The following is a 26245-nucleotide window of genomic DNA, read 5'->3' as shown; positions in this document are numbered from 1 at the left end:
GGGGCGTTCTCGTCGGTGAAGTGTGTACGCGTGTTTGATAAACAGCGCCCCCTAGTGCTTAAAGCAGATGAAATGTGTAGTATACAGTACTTCAGTTCATTTCCTTTGAACTATATTCATGTATAATCACCAACTTGAATAATCTGTTTTTGTGATAAAGGTGCAAAGTTTAGTTTCTGTCAGGAAAAACAGCATTTGGCTGTCAATGTTTGTTTTAGGTTTGTTTTTGTTTTTTGTTTGTTTCTTTGTTGCCCTGAGAAAGAAATCAAATATCCACTGTGATTGAAAATGAGTGTGAATCTGTGTGGAGGCCATAAATGCAGGATGTGTAAGATAAACGTATACAATGATGAGAATGAATTACAGTAGAAACAGGAGAAAAAGAATTAATAAAATCAGAGAAAAATGTTTTTAGATCCTGAAATTAGGATAGCATTTAAAAGAAAAAAGAAAAAGGAAAAAGAAGGGAAAAACCAAAAAAAACATGAGACAGAAAATATCACAAGACTGCACAAATGACACAGGCTGTGTGTGAGAGAGAGACACATGAAACAAAACTAATCTTCAAAGTAACACAGGGAATAAACCAAAGACAAATACTAAACAGGGAGATCAGAAGGATCACAGTAGACATGAAAGAAACAGAGGAACAGTCATTAACAAGACATGAGAGAGAGAAAACTATCAGTAGACTAGTCATAAGGTAAAACCAGGAATCACAGACTCAAAAGCACATAAACTAACACTCACTCACAAAATACTGGAATAATAAAATAATAGTAGGTTTAACCTTGTTTTCTCAAGGATAAAGAAACAACTTAAAATTCTAACATAATAACAGAACTGAAACAAAAACCTAAAGTGAAGTTATTCACAAAATTTTCAAGTCCCAGAAACACAAAAACCCAGGACCATGACAACGAGCCCAGAATTGGATTGTACATCACATTTGTTTAAAGTCAGCATTTCACACGTGCTCCTCTATTACCGTAAAATTGTGAGTGTAAAGGAATATCCTCAAGATGTTTGCACACAGCATGCATTCCTTCCACCTACTGATACTGAACAACATCTCTGGAGACGCTGTTATCACACTCCAAGGAGACCTTCGGTGTTTGCGCACACCAGTTCCTAGGCCTTTCTAATGTCACCCACTAAAAGCTCTTTGTTGAGTTTCAGCTAAGATGAGTTAATTACAGAGTGAGACAGAACATTTACAAACACCTTGATGTGCTGAAGGACTGCAGGATCTGGATCAAGTGATGTCCGGGAGTAAAGCGTGTGAGAAAATGTCAGGGTGCTTCGATGGAACTGAGCCAAGCCACAAGAATCTTTATACTGTAAAGATGTTGAGGTTGCACAAGGGGGAAGTCAAGGAATTATATCACAAACATCACAAACGCAACATTATGACCCAATTAATGGATTTATTACAGTACTGCATTAGATAGCTTCAAGTTTAGCTGGACTCTCCCAAAGAAGAAGAATTCCCCACAGTGAGTACTTTTTTTTTTTACTTTGTTGCTTGAGTTTTACTTATGAGTCCTTCTACTTCCTCATTCAAACTAAAAATTTCAAGTCATCTTCTGCAGAGAGCTGTGCATTCCTGAACCAGTGTTTTGAATAATGCGTGAGAGAGAGAGTAACGAAATGAGTAAGAAAGAGAGAGAGAGAAAGCATGGATAGTTACAGTTCACTGTACAGGCACAAGAGCCAAAACTAGAAGAACGAGTTCCTTGTTCGATTCCTCCCCTACCTGCCTGCCCCCCCCCCTTTGTCCTGATGTTATCTGCAGTGAGGAAAAGGGCAGAATAACAGTTAACGAGTGAGGAGGGCAACAAAAACAACCAGACTGCATGCTTCAATGTTTCAGATGTTTATTTTGATTTGTTTTCAAATCCCCCTACAACAAACAACTTTACATTAAAGCACAGACATTAAGTAAGGGACATTTATTGCACAAGCTTCATCAACATGACCCACACACACACGCACACAAACACACAATTCCATATACACAGCATTGGAATACACTGATTTATTATCACAGTATAATGTTCTCTTGGTTGTCTGGCAGTGGTGAACATGAGTACTTTGTCTGGCTGCGCAGAAAATACAGAATAATAATAATAATATTTTCATGAATATTAAATAAAAGACAATTTTGAGAATTACAATACTCGAACAGTGGTAACAACTAGAACAAGCAGACCCCTTGTTGTTATTATAAAAACATGTCCGGACCACACAGTTTTCTTGTATGATGATTAAAGAGCAGGTTAATTAAACATGAAATAAGCTATTGTCACACCTAAAAGGACAGAACAGGGTGAATGCCAGTCAAAAAACAACATTCATGAGTGTTTACAGAAACGTTAAAAATTAGGGTTTCTGGATTTGATGGCATGATGTTGGTTATGTAAACGTTAACCGTTTTAACCACCACAGAAATTACTGTCACCCTGGTGAAGCTGGATAATGCATGAGGATACTGGTCAAGATGTTTTCGCCAACAAACACACCCGCAAAAGGCACATGGAGTTCAACTTTGAATGAAACATGGCACTGAAACAGAATGACGCTGGAAACTGAACAAACTGATTTCCAACAATCATCCAAAAATTTGTATAAGAAACAATTACTGCCCAGAAAAAAAAAAGTCACCACCTGGAATGAAGCAAATAGTTAGCATCCTTCCATTGGACAGATAGTGAAGTTTCAGATGGCAATAGATTGAACCCTAATTGATGCAGTGAGTAATTTCTCTTTCTTAAAGAATCGTGTGATATCCTGTGGTCGTGAACTTGATTTAATGCCACTTCAGGAGGATAACAATTTAACTCTGGAGCATTGTAAAAAATAAATAAATAAAAGGCATGTCGTCTGATGAGGTCCCTGTTCCAGAGTCATTGGTGCACTGGGGTAAGAAAAGAGGCGGATGAAGTGATGCATACATCATGGCGAATGCCTCGCACGGGGGCAGTGTTATGATCTGAGCAGTTTGAGTTTCAGCAGCATTACTTGCCCAAATAATGACGTCAGCACATGACCTGAACATCCTCCAGGTTTTTTCAGTAATGTTTGTTTCTTTCCTGATAGCACGGTCAGATTCCAAGATGACAATGCCAGGATTTGTCAGGCTCATATTGTGAAAGAGCAGGTCAGGGAACACAAATCATTGTTTTCACACATGACTTGGCCGCAGACTCATTGAGAATCTTTGTGATGTTCACAGTGGCCTGACACTGCTATCATCAAGATCCTGGCAAAAAAAAAATTAAAAATTAAACCAACCCTGGATAGAAATAAATGCTGTGATATTCCATAAGCTTATCAAAACCATGCCCTGATGATTGCATGCTGTTATCAAAGCTAAAGCTGGTCCAATAAAATATTAGAATTTGTAATTTTTTTTATTTATTTATTTTTTTTAATTTGGCCGAGCAGTGTATTTAGCAGGAAAAAATAAATAAATAAAATAAAAAGTAAAACTGTATCTAATGTAAACAGAACAAAAATCCACACTGGGTGGAGTCAGGTTGGTAAAATATGACCCAGTTAGAAGTGTTGTTTCCACTAAAAGCAAAATAGAAGCCCGATGTTACTTTGTCTAAACAACTCATTGTGTCTTGTAGACTCACAGTGATCTTAAAAAAAAAAAAAAAAAAAAAAAAAAAAAAACCCCAAACATTTATACACCCGATAAAGAAAAAAAAAAAAAACAACAACAGTGTGGCACAGATTAACAGCAAATATTCTCTTAATTCTCTATTTAATAATTCACTTCCAAAAATTATGTATCTCACAGTACATAGTCATAATATTTACTATTCTCTTAAGATAATTAGGTTACTTTTGCTTTCTTCTGAACAGACTTTCATAACACAATAGGTTTGACATTTGGCACAGGATTTAAAATATATAATATTCTGTAAGTTATCAATAAATTAAATTGAATCTACACTGTATAAAAATACATGGCAGGTTATAAACCAATTTTATTTAAGGCCCAACTATGGAAGTTGCTGCAGCTTGTGTGACTGCAAACTGCAACCAGTTGCACTCTGGCTCCTCTGGACTTTTAGAAGAGACAGAAAGCAACGCAAACTCAAGAAAATCCAGCCGGATATCTGCATATTTGCAGTAAAACAGCTGTGAATGACTACATATAATGCTCTTCCCTGACAGAGGCTTACAGAGAAAGTAAACCAGATAACTTAAAATAAAGGTGCTGCTGCTGGCGATGCTATTGGCCAGTATTTTTATATATATTTATAAACTGGTGATGCATCTTTAGAATAAAGGTTCTTTTTATTATTATTTAATTATCATTTATCTTTCTTTTTCTTCAATCTTGTCAGGGAATGTTGATGCTGAGCATCACTTACACCAGGTGTAGGTGACGCCAGGCCCCCTTTTCTTCTTTTGTCTCCGAGTATATTGACTTCCTGCTCTGCATACAACACTAATCTAAGTTCAGCTCTCTTTTTCACCCCTTCTGCTGTTGGTTTCATGACACAAAAGAGGCCTGCTGAAGTCAGATCTATGTCTGATGCTTGTGAAGGAGGAAGTTGCCACCTTCGTCGTATGTCCAACCACCTATTCTGTTTTCCAGACCATATTCAGAACCTTTACGACCTCCTCATAGATGATGAAAACTATGGCCACATCAAGACATACACGGCCAAGCCGGGGAACTGTTCCTTTATAGAACCTGTAGAGGGATAAAGAAAGAGGGAGGAGTATGTAAGACATTAATTGTTTAGGGTGGAGCCATATTCATCTGCGGTTAGGGTTATATTTTCCAGTATTTTGATTAGTTTTTGTTTTTTTTAATCATTTGGCACATTCTTATTCTTAAAGTGTTTAAGTTTAGATTTTTTCATTCAAGTTCTTTAGAGTAATAAACTAAAGCCAAAAAGCATTTCTTATACAGTGTTGACAGTAGAATCTGTGAAATAAAGAAAGACACATTGTTTTTTTAAAGCTGTGTTGTTTTAAATCAGCTGTGAAACCAACACTACAAGCCAAACCAAACGAAATAAAACATGGAGGTGTACTTACGCTGCCAACCCTTCATATCTCAAGATCTTCATGGCACAGTCCAGCGTGCTTTTATATTTATGTGCTTCTAGACCCTTTAGAAAAAGCAGAAGAGCATTAGTACATCTGTCCACGGGTTGCAAGTTCGTATTTAAAAACACAAGTAAGAAAAAGCGTGTGATTTGTAGCATCTGTTGCATTATGTACCTGCATCCTTGTCTTGATGACATCTAGTGGAGTGTTTCCAAATACACTGGCTGCTCCTGCTGTGGCTCCAAAGAGTCCAGTCACCAGTGGATTTATTGCTTTGTTGGGGTTATCACCTTATGAATGTGACAGAGCAGTATGAAGGGTGGGGTTAGCTCTAAATCAGAGTTAGTTCTAAACTCATTAACATGAAGGATACTAATGTGCTAATTAATTTCACATCATAAATATTAAAAGAAATACTCTATATATATATCAATCTCCACACACTGTATTATTACTATGCAAAACAGCCTTTGGAAACCCAACTGGGGTTCAAAGAACTGCACAATGACCTACAATAACCCTTCAGACCATTTGCAGAGTTGGTCTCTTTTTATTAAATATTGTTTATAGTAATAACAAACCAGCTGTACTCGTGTACACGCACCTTTGTACCAGTTCTTGAGAGAAGTCATCACGAAAAATCGAATAGCCTGGTTGGAGCCTTGCTTCAAGACTGTTGCAGTTAGACCCTGATATGTCCCTCTTAATCCTGTTCAACCCGGAAGCCAGAGGATAAGTTAATAAATCCTTCTTCAATTAAATTAGACAGCACATTGAATAGAAAAGAACCTGAATACCACAGTCCAATCCCAATTTCCAACTTAAGGGCTAAGAACTAAAAGCCTCACAATCTTAACTGACATCACATCTCAGGTGTTTCAGTATGAGAGGCTGTAAATGTTGTTGGAGGGGGAGGGCAGGGGGGCAGTCTGTCTGATGATTTACACAATGATATGAGAGTGAATATTGTTGTTGATGCTTGACCAGGGTCAGTGTTTCCCAGTGCATTACCCTAACCAACCAGCAGATGTCAGGTGAATGTCATGCATGAAGCCCACGTTTACCTTGAGCCCTGATCATCTCTCTGACTCCGTGGAAGAATCCCTTGTATTTGGGGTTGGCTGATGTCTGGTCATGAATGAATTTAACCTTGGGAGATTAAAGACACAAAAATACAGACGATACATTTTACAGATGTGGGAGTGAAAACTGAAGAGGTTTAGTGTAGTTCTCTTACAAAGAATATTTCTCTAAAAAGGTTGGTAACTTTAACCTTCAGTCAGTGGTTTTCAACTAGTTTTACTTCATAAGCCGAAGACACAATATGACAAAAATCATGATGAGAATAATTTATAAGTCATTCTTAACAATTCTTCATAGACTCTGATAAAATTGTTGCTATATCAAACTGTATACAAGCCACAGCCTGCACAGAATGTGGCACACATTATTTTATCTCAGTAATCTTTTAATAATCGCTGGAATCCAAAATTGCAGCCGAAATAGCCGCAGTCTCTCACAGGGCTAAAACAGTGAAGCAGAACACCGCACCCTCTCACATCCACACAACCAAACCTGTCTTTGAGCTGTGGGAGGAAATCCTCACAGACACAGCGACACACATGCACACTCCCCACAGAAAGGCCCCAGCAGACAAAAATTACAACCAGAAACCTTATTGAGGTTTTTCAGGTGATGTGAGCTCTAACTGCTGCACCATCATGCTGCCCACTTTCTGAAAACGGTCACATTTAACAAACGGTCCATTTAGACAACAGATTATGAACATCCCAAGATGTCCATCTTTGCACTGAAGTCCCTCTAACATGAAGTGATTTTAAAATGCACAAATATCTCTTATCCCATTTAGTAAAATTTCATTATTTGCAGTTCATAATTTATAGATTATAATTCACAGTGGACCTACAAAGGCACCAAACTATTGCACTTTATCTAAGTTTTTATACATTTTCATACATTGACACTGTTGCTCTCTCTATATTTGAGGGTCAGCTCAGATGAGCTTCAGTAACACACCTTGACTGTTTCCATTGGGCAGACCACCAGAACAGCCTCCATGACCCCGGCTCCAAGCCCACACAGCAGGCCTTTGGTGCTGTCCAGTCGACCGGACTCATCCTTGGCGTGGTTACTGAGGAACTCAAACACCCCAAACCTAACAAGTAGGAAAAAAGCCAGCAAAGAATTATGGGAAATGTAGACATAGGAGTGTCTGAGAAAAACAGACTGAATAACAAAGTTAATCTCATTTAATAATTACATGTGGGCAATCTTTGTGATTACACTGTGAACTGTGAAATAATTTCTTCTACAAATACTCAGATTATTTCAGTCTTTCACATGGCAACACTGCAAGTTCAAAGTTGATTTAAGAAATTAAACTACCCACTGTAGTCACGTTTGTTTTTACTAAAATTGAGTAAACTAAATAAATTCAAATAGATAGTAATACTGCAGGCAAAGGTAAGGGTTTTCATGTCTCAGTGAGCACAGATGAAATTAGAAAGCTTCTTCCAACTCAGATTTTTGGAGAAAGCAAACTGCTGTAACAGCCTAATGTGTTCAGGCGTTTTAATTTTATCGTCCTGCATCCTCATTAAAGATGAACCAATAAACTGCAGAGTCTCAGTAACCAATGTGTGACCAGCAACAGCTGCCATGGAAGCCAGCCCAGCTACAGAGAGGTGTGGTTTGTGTTTCTCTGCAAATGGTGTGCCAGCAAGTCCTTTGCAAGAAAGGTTATTTATAGATGGAATTGAATTGTGGCGGCGGGAGGACACTGCCTGGTACATTTAGCAAAGAGGAGGGGGAGCACAGACATTAGGTCTTGATGAATGCTTTGTTTTCCTCTCTTTTCTCAGTCTGCTTGAACCATTTACCTGCTGTTGTAACAGGTCTAAAAAATAAAAAAAACTAGACTCGCTTCATCGGATTTTAGTTTTCTTCTCCATCTGCCGTTCTAACCAAGACTTACTTCTGCTCATTAACTCTCCACATCTGTTCCTGTCTCACTACTCGCACTGATTCAGATTGTTTTGAAAGACAGGCTCCCCACAATAAACTGAATCCTTAGCAGCACCTAACAGTACATAAACATAAATTCCTGTCTTTTCTCACACCATTTGCTGACTACAAACACTGTTTTAGCTTAGGGCAAATTAAAAAATAAAGCTCTTCCGCACAGCATGCTAGAATGATGGCAGAGCACTTAATGACTAACCTTGTGAAACAAATGCTATTCATTAAAGTCTGCCGAGGAGAAATATGCTACTGTCAGGCTCTCTCCTTTGCCAATTTACTCTATAGCCTCTCCCCGACTCATTTAACAAGTGGACTAAACTTTACAGTCAGAATGTGACACATCGTTTGGCTGACATCCACAGTCACAGATGAGTCATCCTAGATAGTGGACTGCTGCCCAGTCTTCGTTAGGGGGTCGTTTTTATAGGGTCACTTTTTTCTGTCGAGAAGACGAAGGAAAGGAAAGGAAAGGAAAGGGAGAAGAAAGAATGCTGATGCTGATATGGATGAAGAGCTAAGGAGAGACAAAGGTCAAAAGCTCTCTTGCATGTCCCTCTCTTACCTCCCTGACAACCTTCCAGCATACTCCATGGCACATGAGGGTGCACAGGCAATCAGTTAATGGAATGAGCGGGCTGGAAGAAAAAGGAGTGATGGAAAAGACGAAGGGGAAAGAAGATGGAGGAAGTAAGGAAAAAAAAGGCAGGGGTAGAAAAACTAAGCAGACCAAGCAGTGCTTAATAGAAAAGTGTCAAGGTATTCTCCATTAATCAAAACTAACTTTCCAAATCTCAGCAGTTTTTAATTTCTCATATTCATTTTTATTTTTATTTTTTTAAACTCAAGTATTTATTTTCTGCAGTATTTTGAAGTCACTGGTTTTCCCTCTGATCCTTTTAAATATACAGCTTTTGCAGATTTAATTACAACTATAATAATCATTATTATTAGACATTTAAAGGGGTAAGAATCTTAAATGAAAAAGACCAAAAGACATGTAGACAATGGAGACAAAGGCATTTCATACACATTTCTGTATAAAATGTGACCACTTGTATGCAGTTTTAATTTTCAAAGTAGGCTGATCTCAAGAGCAGAAATAGAAGATGACCTTACCCATCACAAAAAGTCAAAATATCCTTATCAGTTTGTTTAGTCTCTTCTATTTCAGTATCAAGTAGAAAAAGCATTTTTGCAGGATCATTTATATGTTTCAAATCTGCTTTTAATTTTGTCCTTTTTGTGATTTTATTAAGAATTTTTAATATTTTTTCTTTAGGGCTGACAAAGTATAAAAAAAAGTTAAACAGCTGATTATAGTCAACAGCTAAATGGGTCACAAGCTTAAAAGATTCCTGGCCTAAATGTGTATACACCACAGAGAGCATGTTATACGAATGCTAATATGCAATGTGGCCATTTATAAAGATTTTTAAACTTCACTGCACAGTAGAAAGTGTCCAAAATCCATATATAAATGACATCATATTCCCTTATAACATTTCTATGGCAATAAACGGCTTTTCGCCACCCTGCCATATTCCCTCACAGAAAATTCTCCTTTGAGCTGAAACAAAACCATTCAGACTCACTCTTAAAATGATGCTAAAGGCTGATTGACACACACACAAACATATACACTGTGCATCAGCATAAACACACCCAAGTCTCCCTGTTTGTAACCCTATTGAGACCCTGTCGGAGTTTGAGTGGCATCTTTGCTCCGCCTGGCTGGGCCTGTCTCTCTATTGTACAGACACACGTTACCCTCCAGCATAACTAACACACACACACACACACACACACACACACACACACACACACACACACACACACACACACACACACACACACTTAGTTTTTTGTTCTTCATTTTAATCGTTTCCCCTCTCTCTTTTCTTTATTTTGTGTGTGTATACGTATGTATGTAGAACCAGGGGCGGAGCGTGGGGGTGGCTTACTGGGCTTAAGCCCGGGTTGTTTTGTCAGAAGCCCGGGGTCTTTTGGAGTGTAATTTTTTCATAGCTAGATGCCTGGCTGACAACTGTATAAAACAAAAAGTACACACAATATTCGAAGCACATAGTGCACACTGTGGGAATTTACGACTGTGCGTGAATCCCCCCTAATATTGGTATGATCCGAGCTCAGGCACTAAGCGACTGAGCGAGGGGGCGGGGCAGCTGCTGCCTGTGAGTGCGCTGTTGGAGAAACGGAGCCAGCCATACTAAGGAGAGCTTAAGTTTGACCAGGTACCAAAGCAAATCATTCGTACTGTACAAATAATGTAAATATGACGGTGTATCACAAAAGATTGATATCAAACTGATCACTTGACCAATATTACGTTACTTGCTCTTCAAGTGAATCAACAAATGGCGAAATGAAAAGCCGAACAAATGCTATTTTTTTAAGAGTCTTAGCTTAAGTGTGTTTATTTCATATTTTCAGTTCTTACCCTCCCCGACTAAATCGGTTTCAGTTATGTACTGAAATATAAGAATGGACATTAGAGGGCTCTTTCAAAGAAAAAACTCAGGTAAATGTTATTTTATATATTATGCTTTGTATGTTGTTCAGTATATTTCTATGCAAAACAAGAGGGATTTCAGTACACAGCAGGATATTCACATTTGTAACCAGATATTTACATACACTTTAGGGAGAAAACATAAAACATTTTTACTGTACAACATCAATTTAGAGTAAACTTTTGTTTTAGATAAATATTGAAATATCTTTTGAATTAGTTAAATGTCAGAATAAAGAGAGACAGAGCTGTCTATTTTTATCACTTTGATCAAATTTAGGAGTACATATACACTAAGTTTATTGTTAATTAATAAGAAAACTGCAGGCGATTCCATTCTGAGCTGAAGAAGCTTCTGATAGGTTAGTAGAGTCCATGTGAGTAAATTGGTGGCACACCTGTAGATGCATATAAGGCAAAACACAGAGCCTGTTTCTGTGACATGGGAACATCAAGAGATGTCAACCAAAACACCAAGAAAAGAACTGTGGAGCTCCATAAGTGTGGCTCAATTTTGAATACAATTTGGTGCCATTTGCAATTAAGAAATACAGATAGTTTCTCTCTTTACTCTTAAAGTTAACAAATATGTTTTTTATATTTATCAATCTAAAAAAATGAATATTTAGTCTGATTTGATGTTACAATTTAAAAAAGTGTTTGTGTTTTGATCTGAAGAGTACATAAATATGTGGTTTCAACTGTATATTTGATGATTGTCAGCACAAAGAGGGAGATGGAGGAGAATGAGGACAGAACAGAGATGGAACAAGAGCAGGTGAGACACACATGTTAGTCAAATGGTTGTTTACCAAAAGTATCACCGTATCATAGGTCCTCATGTATCTCGTACCTAGTGTTTCTTTTTAGGTTTGCTATTTTTCAAATTCTACATTTATTAAGTTATACAAGGCTAAATAATTATATAAACTTTTCTCAATCTAAATAGTGGACATTGGTAGAATTAAAAAAATAAGTGTAATACAGGTCTATGATGATTTTTAGTGCTACTATCATCTAGTTCTGATTCTGGTTCTGTCTTGGTTAAATCCTAAGTAGTCCTGATTTTGAACTGTTGTAGTCCTGTTTTAATTCCGGATCAGTTTTGGGTCTGGTTGAATTGGGGTTTAGTCCTCGTGTCTTGATACAGCCCTGACCTTGTTCTGCCTTGCTGCTTAATTAAAAAACTAGTTTAAGGTGTCCTGCACATGTGATATATATTTTTCCCTATATGAAGTCATTCTTTTTTGAACAAAACTCAAAACAGAGCCTATTAATCTTTCAGTCATTTCTACCCCCCCCCCCCCCAAAAAAAAAAAAAATCCCACATGCATACTACCCTTTAGGGCTAAGCCCCGGGTGTTTCAAATGTCTGGCTCCGCCTCTGTGTAGAACTATCTTTATGAGGATCAGTTTGAGTTTTAGAACAATGGAGTGAGGACACAGTGAGGAAGTGAAGATTTTTCATTTTCCCACACCCCTTCAAAGGGCTGTTTGAGGGTTAATACTTTCACTTTCAATCTCTGTCAGTCTGCCCCAGGGCAGCTGTGGCTACAACTGTAGCTTGCCTTCACCAGTGTGTGAATGTGAGAATGAATGAATAGTGGTATTGTAAAGCGCTTTGAGGGGTCCCGAAAAGCACTATGTAAAATGCAATCCATTATTATTATTATTATTATGATAAAAGGTAAGAGTTAGGTTTCTATTGGGTAAGGCACTAGGGAGTGTAATATGTCCATAAATGTTCTCACAAAAATAGCTACAAAAATATATGTGTGTGTGTGTGTGTGTGTGTGTGTGTGTGTGTGTGTGTGTGTGTGTGTTCACACTTGTCTGAAGATAAATGTCACTGCTACAAAAGAATAACATAATTATACTGAATGCTAGTGTGGCATTTATGCCTTGCCTTGTGGGTAATGGACTAGAATAATTGGAGTGTGTGAGTTAATGGTTTCAGGTAGAAGATCACAGCGGCTTTAGCTAAAAGGGTTCCTTTCATTCCACGTTCCTTCAGTGCATTTATATTTGTACATATGTACTCTCTACCAGTTTGTGATTATTAGAATATAAGCATGCGATCTAAGATTTTAATCAACAAAGTTAAAAGCAAAAACTTTTTTAGAAAGCTTTGAGTTCAAGTGTCATTTCTGTCTGATATCAAGAAAAATGTCAATGAGAAGAAAGATGGGAAAAAGCTTTAAAAAAATGACACATGGGTTAAATTAAAATGATTCTTATTTTATGTTCTTATTATTATTTATAGAATGATGCAAGCAATCTGAGGAAAGGGTGTATCCCATACATAGCATAAAAGCTGGGTGTAGCTTCTAGGTCTAAAAAAATGAAGCCACTGAGCAAGTAACTTAAACCTCCATTCTATCTAATAGACAGCAGGGGTGATTCCTCACGTTGCAGGTTACTGTTGTATAGAAGTCTATGGGAAAACAGCCCTCAGCTCAGTTGCTCTGTAACCTCAGTAAACACTTTCCTGATGAATTTATGAGCTCAGTCTTTTGTTTCAGAAATGAAGATAGTCTCACTATGCTGTCAATCCACCCTTTGCTCGTCAGGTACTTTCAAAACACCATGACGAAAATGCTCTACCCTAGACCTCAAAACAGGACTTTCATAACAAATGGTCACCATGGCTACCTCTGCCTTTAATGCTGTGTACATGCTCAGTTAATTAACAAAGTGAAGGTATCTAAAATGTGTCCTCTAAAACAATTCCTTCACACTAACTGCTGTGTCATGTGAAAATAGATCTGCTGACCACACATCCTCCTAAAGACAATCAAAAAAGTTTTTTTTAAAACAAACAAACAAAAAAACTGATTTTATACAATGATGATGAGGAAGAAAGGAGAACTAAGAGGGGCAGAAGGAGGAGGAGTATATACAGCATCACTGCGATTCCATTTTTGATTCCATTTTCTTACACCGTAACAAAGTAGAAGTGCAGTAAATCTGCAAGCAGCATTTACTGTGTTGTGACTGTGGACATTGCTCTTTACGTCAGCCATATTTTAACTTAATAAACTGAGAATATTACATCACAAATTATGCTCAAGCAAATGTATTTACCTTGCACATGACAGACCTCTGCTTTATAACATACCTGACAGCAGATTTGGGTATGGATCCATACAGCAGAGAGCTGAGACCTCTGTACAGCCCTTTGATACCGTGACTCTGTACTGTCTGTTTCACACAGTCACCTAAAGCAGGTACACAAGCAGCAAATATTATAGAATGAACATGATATGCATATTTGCATACAACACAGTTTGCTTTCTAATTTTCAAATATAAAAATTCTACAATTTGTCTGTTTTTCAGGCTGAGTGCATTAACCCTTTAGAGAATACACCAATACACTTGTCATTTACACCTCAATCATCAACATCACAAAAGAGCATGTAGCAACAGTAATTAAATATAACATATATATGCCGCAGATAGGCTGAACCTCAGCTGATATTTTCACAAAATCTGGTGTTTTACTTTAAGCTTTTTCCTGGCTCTTGGCTGCATCAGTCCAGCAATCAAAGTTCTCCAATGAAGCCAACTGAACAAGAAAAGCAGCAGCTGTCTTGAGTGCTCATTAGCACGGTCTCCAATCCTCAAATCCTCAAATGATATCCACAGATCCTGGGTGTGTTTGTGTACACTCGTATGCATGGATGGCGAGTGTGCATTGGTCTGATCTAAGTCATATAAACAAGCACAGTGACAGCCTGCCAGAATCACTAATGTACCTGGGGATGATGGGTAATTAGATAATGAGCTCCCGAGAGTGTTGCTTTTATTGGATTATTGTGTGTTTTTTTTATCATTGTTTATGCTCTCTTGCTGCAGAAATACTGTTTATTTTATTAGGTTTTGCTGAAAATTTGAATAAAAGTAATAAAGAATACCGTTTTTGAGCCTGTAGTAGATGTCTGCCACCAGATTAAATCCTGCACTCCCTGGTCACTTCATTAGGTACACCATGCTAGTGTTTTGACTTGCTCAAATGCCACGAATAGAGTTATGCTTCCAATTTTATAAATATTAACAAAAGCTTAACAGATTCAATAATAAACATAATGTCTGTAAGTACATATCATTGGTGTAAAGCAGTCCATTGATGGGTTGATGAAATGTGTTGCATGTAAAAAAACAAAAATTAAAATGATAACGCAACCAAAAAGAACCAGATAGGATGACATGGGCCGTGCATGCACTGCGTTCCATCATCTTTTGTCAACTACCCTAGATTAATCCCAGAAAGTTGATTTTGTGCATCTGGATGTTGAAACTGAAGAAGCCACTTGGATGACTGACGAAGAGTAACAGAATCAACTTTCTGGGATTTCCTTGCCTGGATGATTGAGCATGCATCGAGACATTTTTATCCCATATTAAATTCACATTGTAATTCGTGAGTCTGTTTTCCCCCAATTGAGTTATTGCTATCACTTCCTGTTTTATTCTGATCGTTACTCTTTTTCAGTGTGTAGTGTTTAGTTGTCTTTCTCCTCCTTATTTTCACCTGTCTCTCAATACCCTGCTGTGTCCACATATGCTAATTACCCTCATATTTCTGTTACTGGCCCTGTGTGTCTAACAGTTTTTGAAGTGCTATGAGTTTTGAGTTCCTCTAATCAGCCTAAATAAACGTTTGCCTTCTGTTTACATCTGCCTGCTGATGAGTCTGTCCTCTTCTCTCATAATTCATGTGACTCTTGGTTTGAACTTCAGGAGGTTGGCCATATTTACATGCTCAAATGCACTGAGCTGCTGCTATGTGATTAGCTAATTAGATGTTCACATTAATGTGTGACTGAACAAGCATATCCAATGAAGTGGCTGGTGAATGAATTCCACTCATTTTACACTATTCCACTCACTGCATACAAACCTATTCCTCTATATTTTGGTGGATTGGCCTTCTCATCCAGCTGTAACTGGGTCTTGACATACTCTGTGGGAAAGGTGATGCAGATCTCTATGCCACCTGCGATTCCACCTGGAAACACAAAAGAAATCAGACCCAATCATCATTCATTCAGAGAACATACAAGAACTGCCACAGACAAAAGTGGCACCAATTTAAAAGTGAACACTGAAGAAAGAAAACCAGCTGCTGTGTCTGTTTGGGTGCAACCTTACTTAGACTGCTGCTCCCCTTAAGAATTACAAGGTACGCCATTACATCATGGATCATTACAGTGACTCCACAAATGGCTCTCCCTCCATAAACATTAAAAGCGCTGCTGTAGAGGGAGGAAGAGTAACGAGCTGGGCAAAAATGAATCAACTGTTCCTGTCTCAATGAAGAATGAATAAACTAGAAGGAGGTTGTGCAAGAAAATTCAGCTGCCACTTACACGTTTGACTATTTTCTTTACCTAAAGCATTAAATGAGTGTTTGGAGAAAGAAAAATAGGCAGAAAGAAAGCAAGAAAAGGGTGATTCTTAAGTGATTCTTGCAGGGTTTGGCCTGAAACCAGCCAAAGACAGTGAGTTACTGCAAGTAGATGAGGACAAGTGTTCAAAGCCAAAGAATAACACAGATGAGTCACAAGGAAAGGAGGAGGGATGGAGAGACGGTTGACATTAATTAAATTATCCACGGCCTACAGGGAGGGGTTCCATTACCGAGGCCAAGACCCTCCATTAACTCAATGACACAGATGAACACACATGAACAGCGTGCACGAGAGGCACAAGCAAGTCACGGGTTTACACAGACACTTACAGAAATTAGTGCTTGAAAAAAAAATCTAATCAGAAATGAGAAACCTCTTACAGTAACACATCTAAATTTGAGCAAAGACCAAAACAATTTCCCCAAAGACCACAGGAATCCAACACAGTGAAAATCAAATCATCTCACTCAAAGTGAAGTACTGACGTCATACAAAGTGCAGGAAATGGACATTTTAAAATCAATATTGGGTGTGACGACCATTTGCCTTTAAAACAGCATCAACTTTTAGCATTAGTTGACTCACTCGTGCTGGGACACCAGGAAAATGTGAGCAAAAGAAAGCATGTATTTTCACCACTATTTTTGACAACAAAATACATTTTAAGAATGCAAAATCATGACGTTTTCACGTTGATATATTGACCATAACAATGAGTAACATGAGGGTCCCCGTAATCAGATTCTGTAAATATGGGAGAAATATTTAGTGGGGAAACCTTCCTGGTTTCCAGTCTAGTTTCTAGCCTTTAGTTCAAGTACTATTCACCATTTATGTGCATGCTGTTGACCTTTGAGCTTCAAGTAGGTGCCTCTTAAAGAAAAACTTAGCAGCACATGTACTTTTTTCACAAACTTTGTGGTGTTTATGTTTCATTGAATCTACTCTTACATCCACATTTGCCTGGTACATGTCACTGAACCTTAAAAAAATAAAAGTAGACTGCAAGGTATCATCAACGTGTGCAGCAACATTGCACATGAGCCTAGGACTTCCAAGAAGCCCAGTCAGTCGTGGCTGATCTTGGCCCTTTTTCTGAGGAGCTCACGTTGCTTCTGTTTGACTTCAGACACAGTATACCAACACAAATGGCAAAGACTAAACCTTATCTGCCTCGGCTGCCACTGGCCTTTTAAATGACACACTAACTTTATAATAATCCTACTTTATTCTGGACTTCTACATTTTTAGTAAGTTTTCATGTTTCACTTGTTGTTTATTTAAGACTGCGTACTTGAAACCCTCTGTGCGACTTCTTCTGACTGTACAACAAATTGCCCATTAAGGTAGATAAAGGCACGTTTGGTCCTTGAATGTTTAATCCACCAACTATGAGTTAAACTTTTTATTAGCTTTAATATTTTATGTGCTTTTATAAACAATGACCCGGAAACAGGTGATTGTTAATTAACTTTTCAGCAACATATTTCATTATTAGCAATTTTCCATTTAGCTGCCCTTGATTCTCAGGAGTCTGCTAAGCCGAATGCCAATGTAGCTGCCCATGCTAAACCAAATTCTAACCTCATCTCTAAAATCAAGCATGACAAACTGTCCTCAGATCTGAAAGCCAAACACAAGATCACCACACACAGACAGACATACATTTTAATCAGGAGGCTCGTGAGCTGTAATGCTGCTAATCCTGCTGGAGTAGTAAGTAATCGTACGCCAGCTGAGGTGTAACAGAAATCACATGAGCTTTACAATACTCCATTCAGCGACATCCATCCTGATCCAGGATCAGTGGCCCAGTGTGTCTTGGATAGAAGACTAAACAATCAACATTATTCTTCTGCTTTGTGCCAAGACGTCTCTGCATGTAAAACCAGCCAGCACTCACTCAGAACACAGCGACTCAGCAGCAGAGACAAACACAAGATCAATCCTCATCAGACACAGCGCCTGCGGAGGAGAAGCTGCCCGTTTGTCTCCTAGTCCATTTTGCAGCATATACCCAGTACTGAGGCACACACGTGCCTCTACACACATTTACAGATGACACCCTAAATGACTCCTGTGAGCTGCCAAAACTGGGTTACATGAGAAAAATGGCCATTAATCTTTATCTTCCCGGGCTCGCTCTCCCTCTCCTGCTCTTAATTTTTCTCTCGGCAGCACCTTCCTTCCTCTCTCCTCATCCCCCCACTACTCTTCTTCACTCTGTGTCATAAAATCGATGCATCGATATGGATTTCTGACACTTAATATTACAAGAAAGGAAATTGAAAAGAGTAAGCTGAACCCAGAAGAGGGTAAAAAAAAAAAAAAAAAAAAAAAAGGAGTCCCTGATACAAATATGCTTCTACAGACTGTTAAAAACTTAGACTAAACAGCAGTTTATTAAATCAGACACAGATGTGCCATTTCAAGGTAACACTGTCACTCTCTGGGCAGAGAAGATAAATTTATAACTTAATCAACACCTCTCCGATTTCACAGATGGGCCCTGCACAGCTGAATGCCTGCATAGCCAAAAATGTGTGAGACATAAATCTCAGAATTATATGCATATGAGGCAAGAATACACTTTTGTAACACTTTCAGGATTTCCCTGAAACTTTGGATCCTGGTTGCAGGAATCTCCTTCCATTCAGCTACACCGGTGCTGTGACTAGGCTCAATCAGCCATCTGGTTTCAAATTCATTCCAAATTAATTAATTCACACCAAATTAGAACTAGACCACAAACCAGACCAGACAGCCACCTGGTGCTGAAACATTTGCACATTTATAATTATTACAGCAATCCGCCCAGACACTGTTAGCTATACAGTTACCTTTTGCTTTCTTGCATTTTAGTTTTCCTGGTGTTGAAAAAAATAAGGATACAGTGTGTTATGTTGTATGTTTTGCTCATCCGAGGTTGCATTTAAATGAATTTAAAACCTGAGATGTACCAATTTTTTTTTTTTTATTTCCTGATATTTACAATCTTAGAATTGAAAGGCAGTTTTCTTTTTTCACATGACTATGTATAAAAATCCTTACCAAAACACAGTCTGTTCACAATTATAGACGATAAAGAAAAGGGTTGCATCCATAGAAATGAAAAGATGGAATAGTTAAGGAAGGTTTCTTTTATATAAGAAATGTTGGCACACCCAAAGAGGTTTTGTGCTTTTTCCCCCCAGAGGGAAATCACCAAGATTGTAGTACAAATTTTTTCAGACATTTTGACAAGCGAACATCATTTCACTTGCAGAAATAATAAGATTTCTGTTAATTAATGTAGCACAGGCCTGCTATCTTTATTATATGTGGTACAATAGTGCTCAGTCACCTCCAAAGGTCCATTTAAGCCAGGAGAAACCCTTTAGGTGCTTATTGACTTATCGCTTAAATGACCCACCATTTCAACTCCACCTACTTTTGAACTCATTCTTTATGTACACATTGACCAACTGAGATTAACGAATGAAAAATCCACACATACACAAATTGACGTCCATTGTTTGTAGTACAGAGAGACACAGAGGAAGCCAGGTGAGAAGACAGCCAGGCAGCCAGCTGACAGGGAAGAGCAGCTTCTGAAATCCTGTCCTGTCTGCTATGGTGACTAATGAGCACCCAGCACATCTGGTGCACTAAAAAAAAAAAAAAAAAAAGAAGAAGGAAAAAAAAAACAAAAAAACTTCCTTTTTAGTTAGGAAGACCTGGCAATGTGGCATGTTTTACATATATGGGAAGTACCGTTTCTATCGGTATTTATATTTTTTTCACTAGCAGTATAGGGTTAGCTCTTCAGCCTGCTGCACTAAATCACTGATGCAGTAAAAGTTAAAGACAATAGAACACACCCAAAATAATCTGTGTCGGTCTGTGTGTTTTGCATCAAAATGTATTATTAATTCGGATGTTCTTCATCAGGATGGTTATCGGTTACTTCCAATTCTCTGGTGGGGAGAAAACACAGGAAAGAGTCTGAGGGAAAGATGTTCTTACGGTCAAATCTCCAGTCAACATGAAGAACGTAGCCAGAGGACTGATGCACTTCAAACAGGAGGTGTCATATTAGTAGTGCTGCGATATTTCTGTTTGACTTGCGCAAAAGATGAAAAGAATAATTCATCTGACGTCTGGCCTTTTAGGCTTCCTCTGTCCTGGATAACACTCTGTAATTCTCCACTGATGCTTAATTATATGAGGGGGATGTTGATTAATTTTACATAGGAGTCGATTCAACTGCCTAGAACCCTGCAGCATGAAGGCTGTACTCTTCTTTACATGAGCAGAGCAACTACGCACAGGTTGTTGTGACAAGCTGTACATCTGGAGACAAGGCTGAATTTGTATTAGTTATGTATTTATGTTGAATGACAACCAACTTTCAGCATCGGTTAAAGTAACGTTTGCAACAGTGTCAAAAAGGCATTAGGTTGTCTACGATGAAACAACTTCTCAACCAATCTTTGACCTCAGGAAACAGCTTCCTGATGAGTTTATGCTCTCACTTGTTTGATACAACACAATGCATGGCCCCAAATGGAGACAGAAAGGGGGATTGAAGGGGACGATCTTGGCTGTCTTTACATAGACTGCTAATTTCCTGCTGTATAAATGTTCTGTACTCTCTGATTTCTCAGTGATTCCCAGCCTTCATCTGTGATCCCTGGCCCCAATGTAGCTTTGATACTGAACTAATGGCTTTAAAATGGAAAGCAGTGTCAGAACAGATTTGTCACTCTTTCATACAGAGTCTATGTTTACAACACATTTAGATCGTGTGTGTTCTGGCATCTTTACGCTCATTGTTTTATTTTATTGCTCTCTTTAGTGTGCCTTCCAGATGCAGGCAGCTATTTTTAAAAGCCCTGTACACAGCAAAGGACCAAGAGCAGACAAAGGTTATAGGTATCTCCACATACTGGAAAATTTTGCCACTAAGAGTCAGATATTTCCCTCAGGACCTGTCTGAGGAAATAGGATATGAAGGCCTTTAAATTATTGTTTTGAGCTAGCCATTTTTCATCAGGGTATTTTTGAACCCAACACATTAGTTGTAAATTAATTACCCTGCTATAATTAATATATCATATTTAACTTTGACACAACTTTATAGCAGCTTCATGTTGATGCTGAGTGATCTCTTTTTTTTTTCTTTTTTTTTTTTTAAACAATGTGGTACTAAATCAGATCTGCAAAAAAAATCAGAAACACAATGGCAAAAACAAAACGTGTAATATTAAGCTGACATTAAACTGGCGCTCTGTATTTTAAATTATTGCAATCTTTTTTCTGTGATGTTTATTCGCGTGAGCGGGAGTGCAAGCTGTTACAGTGGGGTGGCTGGGGGCTGAACAGACGAGTGCACTGTGAATTATTGTCTCGCCTCCTGGTACTCAGGGTCTGCAAGCAGCAACCACAATGGATGGGAGGGGACACTGTGTGTCGCCTGTGACGCGAGGAAACAGGGAGTAAGCCACAGTTTGATGAGCCCTCTGAGCCTGAGAGCAGACAGCCACTCAGAAACCTTAACTGGCTGCCCCGAGGCTGGAGCGAGAGTGATGGAGGAGAGGAGAAGAAAGGGGGAAAGGAGGAAATGTGATATTAAAACTATCAGAGAAATACCCAATCTATCTAGGAAAGCAAGAAAAATAAAACTTCCTCATTCTTACTGCGGCTCTGAGTCCGCTTCGCCAGTACAAAAAGGTTATTAATAAAAGCTACAACAGCACATGAAATCACAACAGCCTGTAAACCAGGACCAGAGAGGCATTTAGATCGCGCTCTCCCTGAGGCTTCACACAGATAAAATTCTCCCTCCTGTCGTGTCTCAACTTCAGTCATCACCAGTGGCTGTGGAGAGAGGAGCTGAACAAACCAATGGGAGCAGAAAAGAGCTCAAAGAAAAGAAAAGAAAAAAAATAAATAAATACCCCGCTTCTCTCAACCAGACTATGCGGGCTCGCTAAGCCATTAAGCTTTGACCTTCTGCTTCTTGCTTTGTCTTCTTTTGAGCCTTTGGCCATTTATGTGAGTGACTTTCTCTGTGTACACAGACATACTGTTAACCAAGAAGGATACAAGGTAGCATTAGCATGGCAGAAAACCAAAAAGAAAACCTAGTTAGGACTGTTTAAACTATTATCTTTCCTTTTGGTATCTCACGTCAGAATCACACATTTTATATCTACTGCTGAGTCATCCTGTGACGCTCTGATGCACCTTCATTTCTAAACTGTAGACAGAGAATGATAAGTCGCTGGTTTCTACACAGGATGCACAAAGTTGAGACAGAATGCAACTGTGCGGCTGTTGCAAAACTAGACAGACAGGCCTGACTTGAGCTAAACAGCTAAGGGAGCAGGGTACAACACTGGGCCATATCCAGTCAATCAGGCTGCACAGGAGTGATGGGGGAAGGCAAAGATCTCACCACGACCTCTTTTCCATTTCTATGCAGCTGACAGGACATGAGATTTTTTTCCTCCTCCTCTTACTCCACCTCCCACCCTAACACAAAATCTTACACTATTTGGCTGTTTTTGAATTGACAGCTTCATTAGTCAGACTAGTGACACGATTCAAACTGATATAAATTAGCTTTAATGTGCACAGGAAAAAAATACCTAAATAGCCTTAAATGTGAATCAGAGGTTCCCAGTTCCCAGTTCCAAAATAGTTGGGAAGCTGTGTAATATCTATTTATTTATTTATAAGTGACTTATGTATGTATGTATGTATGTATGTATGTATGTATGTATATATATGTATATATTGTACTATTCTTAGTTAGCGTATTGTCTGTCTTGTCTTAATGTTGGTTTAAAATGGAGCACTGTAACAAAAAATAATTTCCCCCAGGGATCAATAAAGTATTCTGATTCTGATTCTGATATACAAAAAATACACAAAATGCAATGGTTTGCAAATCTCATTACCATATTAAACCCATAGTTTATTCACGGTAGAACATGAAAAAAGGTTTAAACTTACCATTTTAAGAAGAAACTAAGGTCATTTTGAATTTGATGGCAGCAACACATCCCCAAAAAAGTTGAGACAGTGCCAAATGCTCCAAAAGTTCTAAACTGATAAAAGGTCTGGACTGCAGGACTGCCCGCAGTTCAGCACCCAGGCTCTTCTAATATGAAGCCATGCTACTGTAATAGATCCAGTACAAGATTTAGCATCGTCTTGATGAAATTTGTATGTATGACCCCACGAAAGGGTATGTGGATGTGTCAATACCATTGCTAATACCTCTCAATGGTATTGATTCCTCTAATCAGAGAACAGTTTTCCACTTGTCCCCAGAGAAGACATAGCGTTTGTGGACCATGATCACATATAGCTTCTTCTTCTGCACGAAAGACCTTTAGGCGCCATTTGTGTTCACAGATAATGATTTCTGGAAGTGTTCCTGAGCACATGAAGATCACAGGCACCCTCAGATTTTCGGCCTCGTCCCTTTCACACAGATTTCCCCAGATTCCCAGGATCTTCTAATAAGCACTGTAGATGACGAGATAATCAAATTCTTCACAGTTTTATATTACTCTGAAATTGTTACACAATTTCTAAGATACTCTTTTTTTTTAATCCAGTCTTTTACTGGCCTGTTGTTAATTACTGCAAAAATGTTTCTCCAGCCATTTCTTTGTATTGTCACTTAATTTACCAGCCTTTTGTGTAGCCAGTCACAACTTTTTGGAGGTGTGTTGCTTACATAAAGTTCAAAACGAGCTAATATTTTTCACAACATTCTAAGATATCTCATATTAAAGCTTTAACGTGTTTTCTATGTTCTACATTAACATTGCATTCTGTTCTTATTTACAATTTACACAATATCCCAACATTTTTGGAACTGAGGTTGTAACTTATCACATTTATATTTATTTAAAGTATTTAAAAAAAAAAAACAGCAGCTGGTGTTTTTAAATCTACAATCAAAAAGAATTCCTTCAGAACTATAAAACATTCAGTATGCGACAACTGCAGCAGCTCAGGGTTGAAAAATCAGTGTGAGTGCTGCCAAATATCAGCATGTAGCCTTAATACAGGAGCACCTCAGAGAGGCTTTTCATCAGCCGGAGCTGCTGCAGCCTGATCATCATCACACAGGGAGGTCGAGGGGTTTTGGAGGGGAGGGGGCAAAAGGAGACAACTCGGTACAACTCAAGTCTTGTTGAATAGTAAGTTCACCAGTTGATCTAGATATCAGTTGTTTGGAGATAATCAACCATTAATGGCCTTTTTTAAATTAGATGTTAAACCATAACTCCCAAAAAACTCAACATTGATTGATAAACCATTCAAATAATTGTCAGTTGCAAGTATTGAGTTAAAAAAAAATGACAGAATACATACAAAAGTAAAAAATATGTGTAAATTTCTGAGTGCAAAACCTCAGGTGATGAGATCTGCTTAAAACGCCCCCCAAAAAGAGCAAAATGTAAATATGTACAGTTTCAAGAAGACTAGTGGTGTACTTTAATGAAGAACATACAGCCTGAAGCCATCTCTTGTGCTCTGATGGCCCACTGCACAAACCCGAGACTCTAAATGGCTCAAGTGTGCGTGGACGACTGCCCACTGCGCATTATGTTAAGTGCAGTGAAGGTGATCTTTAGATAAGTAGGATAAAAATCAAGTCAGTGCAGTGGGTCAAACTGACCTAACCATGACAGCACAGATGGATTTGATAGCACAGAAACACCGAAGAATAAAATCCTCCTTTTGTAGAAGATTCAAGCAGCACCAGATTAGAGTGGCTTAAGACATACAGGCTATAACTTTGTTTAAAGATCGTTTCCTTCAATCTTACGCTCTACTGCCTAAACTGAAGCTGGGACACATTAGTGCAACTCCACTTACTCACGTCCATGCAAGAAAACGTGTGACGTGTCATTTAAAAGGAAAGCTTTTATCGGAAATACAAACCAGTGTGGTACTCCTTTGGCTCATAATAACTTCTTCTAATCCCAACATAGTGACATTTCTGCAAACTGTACGCGTCTTTGCTCGCTGACTTTTTTAAACCTCCCTGGCTTCTGACTCGACAAAGTTTTGCTTCATAGCACAGCCAAGTAGAAAGAAAGAGGCGTGGATGCTTTCTTGAACTGTGACTAACACTAGAGTGGCATTGTGTCCATGTGAGACTTTTCCGTGTGGATTGTGATGCGCTTACCTGCCAGAATCGCTTTTCCCGGATGAGTTAATTTCGCTTTCCCAGCCGGTGCCGCTGCCGCCAGACACCGCGGTCTGTGAAAGGGGCTGATAAAAGTGCCTTTACCCTGCATAGTTACCGGATTAAACGCAGTAAAATTCTAAAAACAAAGCTTCCAGTCTAGTGTGGCTCGCAGTTTTTTCTTTTAGTTTTTGTTTTTTTTTTCTTTTCCAAATAGAGTATAGTAGCGCAACACCTGGTCGCCTTCAGTCTGAAGAGCTTTCCTGGATTCAGGTGGAGACTCCGGCGGATCTCTGTGTTGACAGTGGGCGGATACTGGAACTGTCAAGGAAGTTGGGATCTTCTATATCCAATAAATGTTATCTGTAACCATGGAAACCCCGTGTCACGACGATAGTACGTAAGAGAGCAAAGCAAGCCGGAAGCACAGAAAGGGGCGGATAAAGACTTGTGTCCGTGTATCCTGCTGAACTTTATGTCCAATTAAAGCGAATGAACTTCAACATCCGCCGAGCGGTCAGTGAACGTTACACCGGGTGTGTAGCTGTAGCTGTAAGAGCGCAAAGTGAGAGACCGGCCACTTTTCCCCCACACACAACAGCGAAAAAGGGCGGGGCACAGCCTCGCCTCACTGTTTTCCTCCAAACAGATGATTACAGCTGAGCGAGGAAAACAGAAATAGGCTAAATGAGTCCTTTGTTATTGTCTGCTGTGAAAATGGTGAGCATTTTTGACTTCGCCGGCTAGTTACAGGTCCAGATAGTCCAACCACACCCTCTCCAAACAAAGAGGCTCGGAGGCACAGACAGAAACCATCAGTCAGACAAATGACAGCTCGGTTACCAAAATGTCAGAGTCCAGCGGAGGATGGAAATTACAGTGTAGCAAAAAATGGATGTAAACCATGTTTAAAGGTGAAACTCCATACCCTCTTTTGCAAAACAACAAAACAGGGAGGGGAAGAGCCCTCCAGAGCAGTTAGGTTTTC

At 38.8% G+C, this 26245-nt stretch overlaps 1 protein-coding gene across 2 annotated transcripts; it reads right to left on the bottom strand.

Annotated features, from left to right (window-relative positions):
- Positions 1-1860: 1860 nt before the first annotated feature.
- si:dkey-178e17.1 (tricarboxylate transport protein B, mitochondrial) lies at positions 1861-25817 on the bottom strand. 2 transcript variants are annotated; one of them, XR_191077.4, is made up of 10 exons: positions 25258-25817; positions 15551-15658; positions 13767-13866; positions 7114-7252; positions 6141-6225; positions 5681-5785; positions 5251-5366; positions 5065-5138; positions 4389-4714; positions 1861-3262 (listed from the first exon to the last, which is right to left on the bottom strand). XR_191077.4 is itself a non-coding variant. In XM_004547007.4 (9 exons), exons 1-9 carry the CDS (start codon positions 25367-25369, stop codon positions 4600-4602), a joined length of 954 nt encoding a protein of 317 aa, XP_004547064.1. In that variant the 5' UTR covers positions 25370-25817; the 3' UTR covers positions 1861-4599. The 2 variants fall into 2 exon arrangements, 1 of the variants encoding a protein (XP_004547064.1); XM_004547007.4 differs by having other exon boundaries at positions 1861-4714.
- Between the last annotated feature and the right edge of the window lie 428 nt (positions 25818-26245).

Source organism: Maylandia zebra, linkage group LG12, assembly GCF_041146795.1.
Source record: "Maylandia zebra isolate NMK-2024a linkage group LG12, Mzebra_GT3a, whole genome shotgun sequence".
Classification (NCBI taxonomy): Eukaryota; Metazoa; Chordata; class Actinopteri; order Cichliformes; family Cichlidae; genus Maylandia; species Maylandia zebra.
The sequence above is the reverse complement of the archived record's forward strand: the minus strand, read 5'-3'. Positions and strand labels throughout refer to the sequence as shown.

Excerpts from the sequence above, each read along its gene's own strand:
- si:dkey-178e17.1 (XM_004547007.4), bottom strand. The coding sequence starts at position 25,369 with ATGCAGGGTAAAGGCACTTTTATCAGCCCCTTTCACAGACCGCGGTGT. Across the intron at positions 15,659-25,257 it reads GGGAAAAGCGATTCTGGCAG|GTGGAATCGCAGGTGGCATA; the intron begins GTAAGCGCATCA and ends TTGTGTTTCCAG. Across the intron at positions 6,226-7,113 it reads GCCCAATGGAAACAGTCAAG|GTTAAATTCATTCATGACCA; the intron begins GTGTGTTACTGA and ends TAATCTCCCAAG.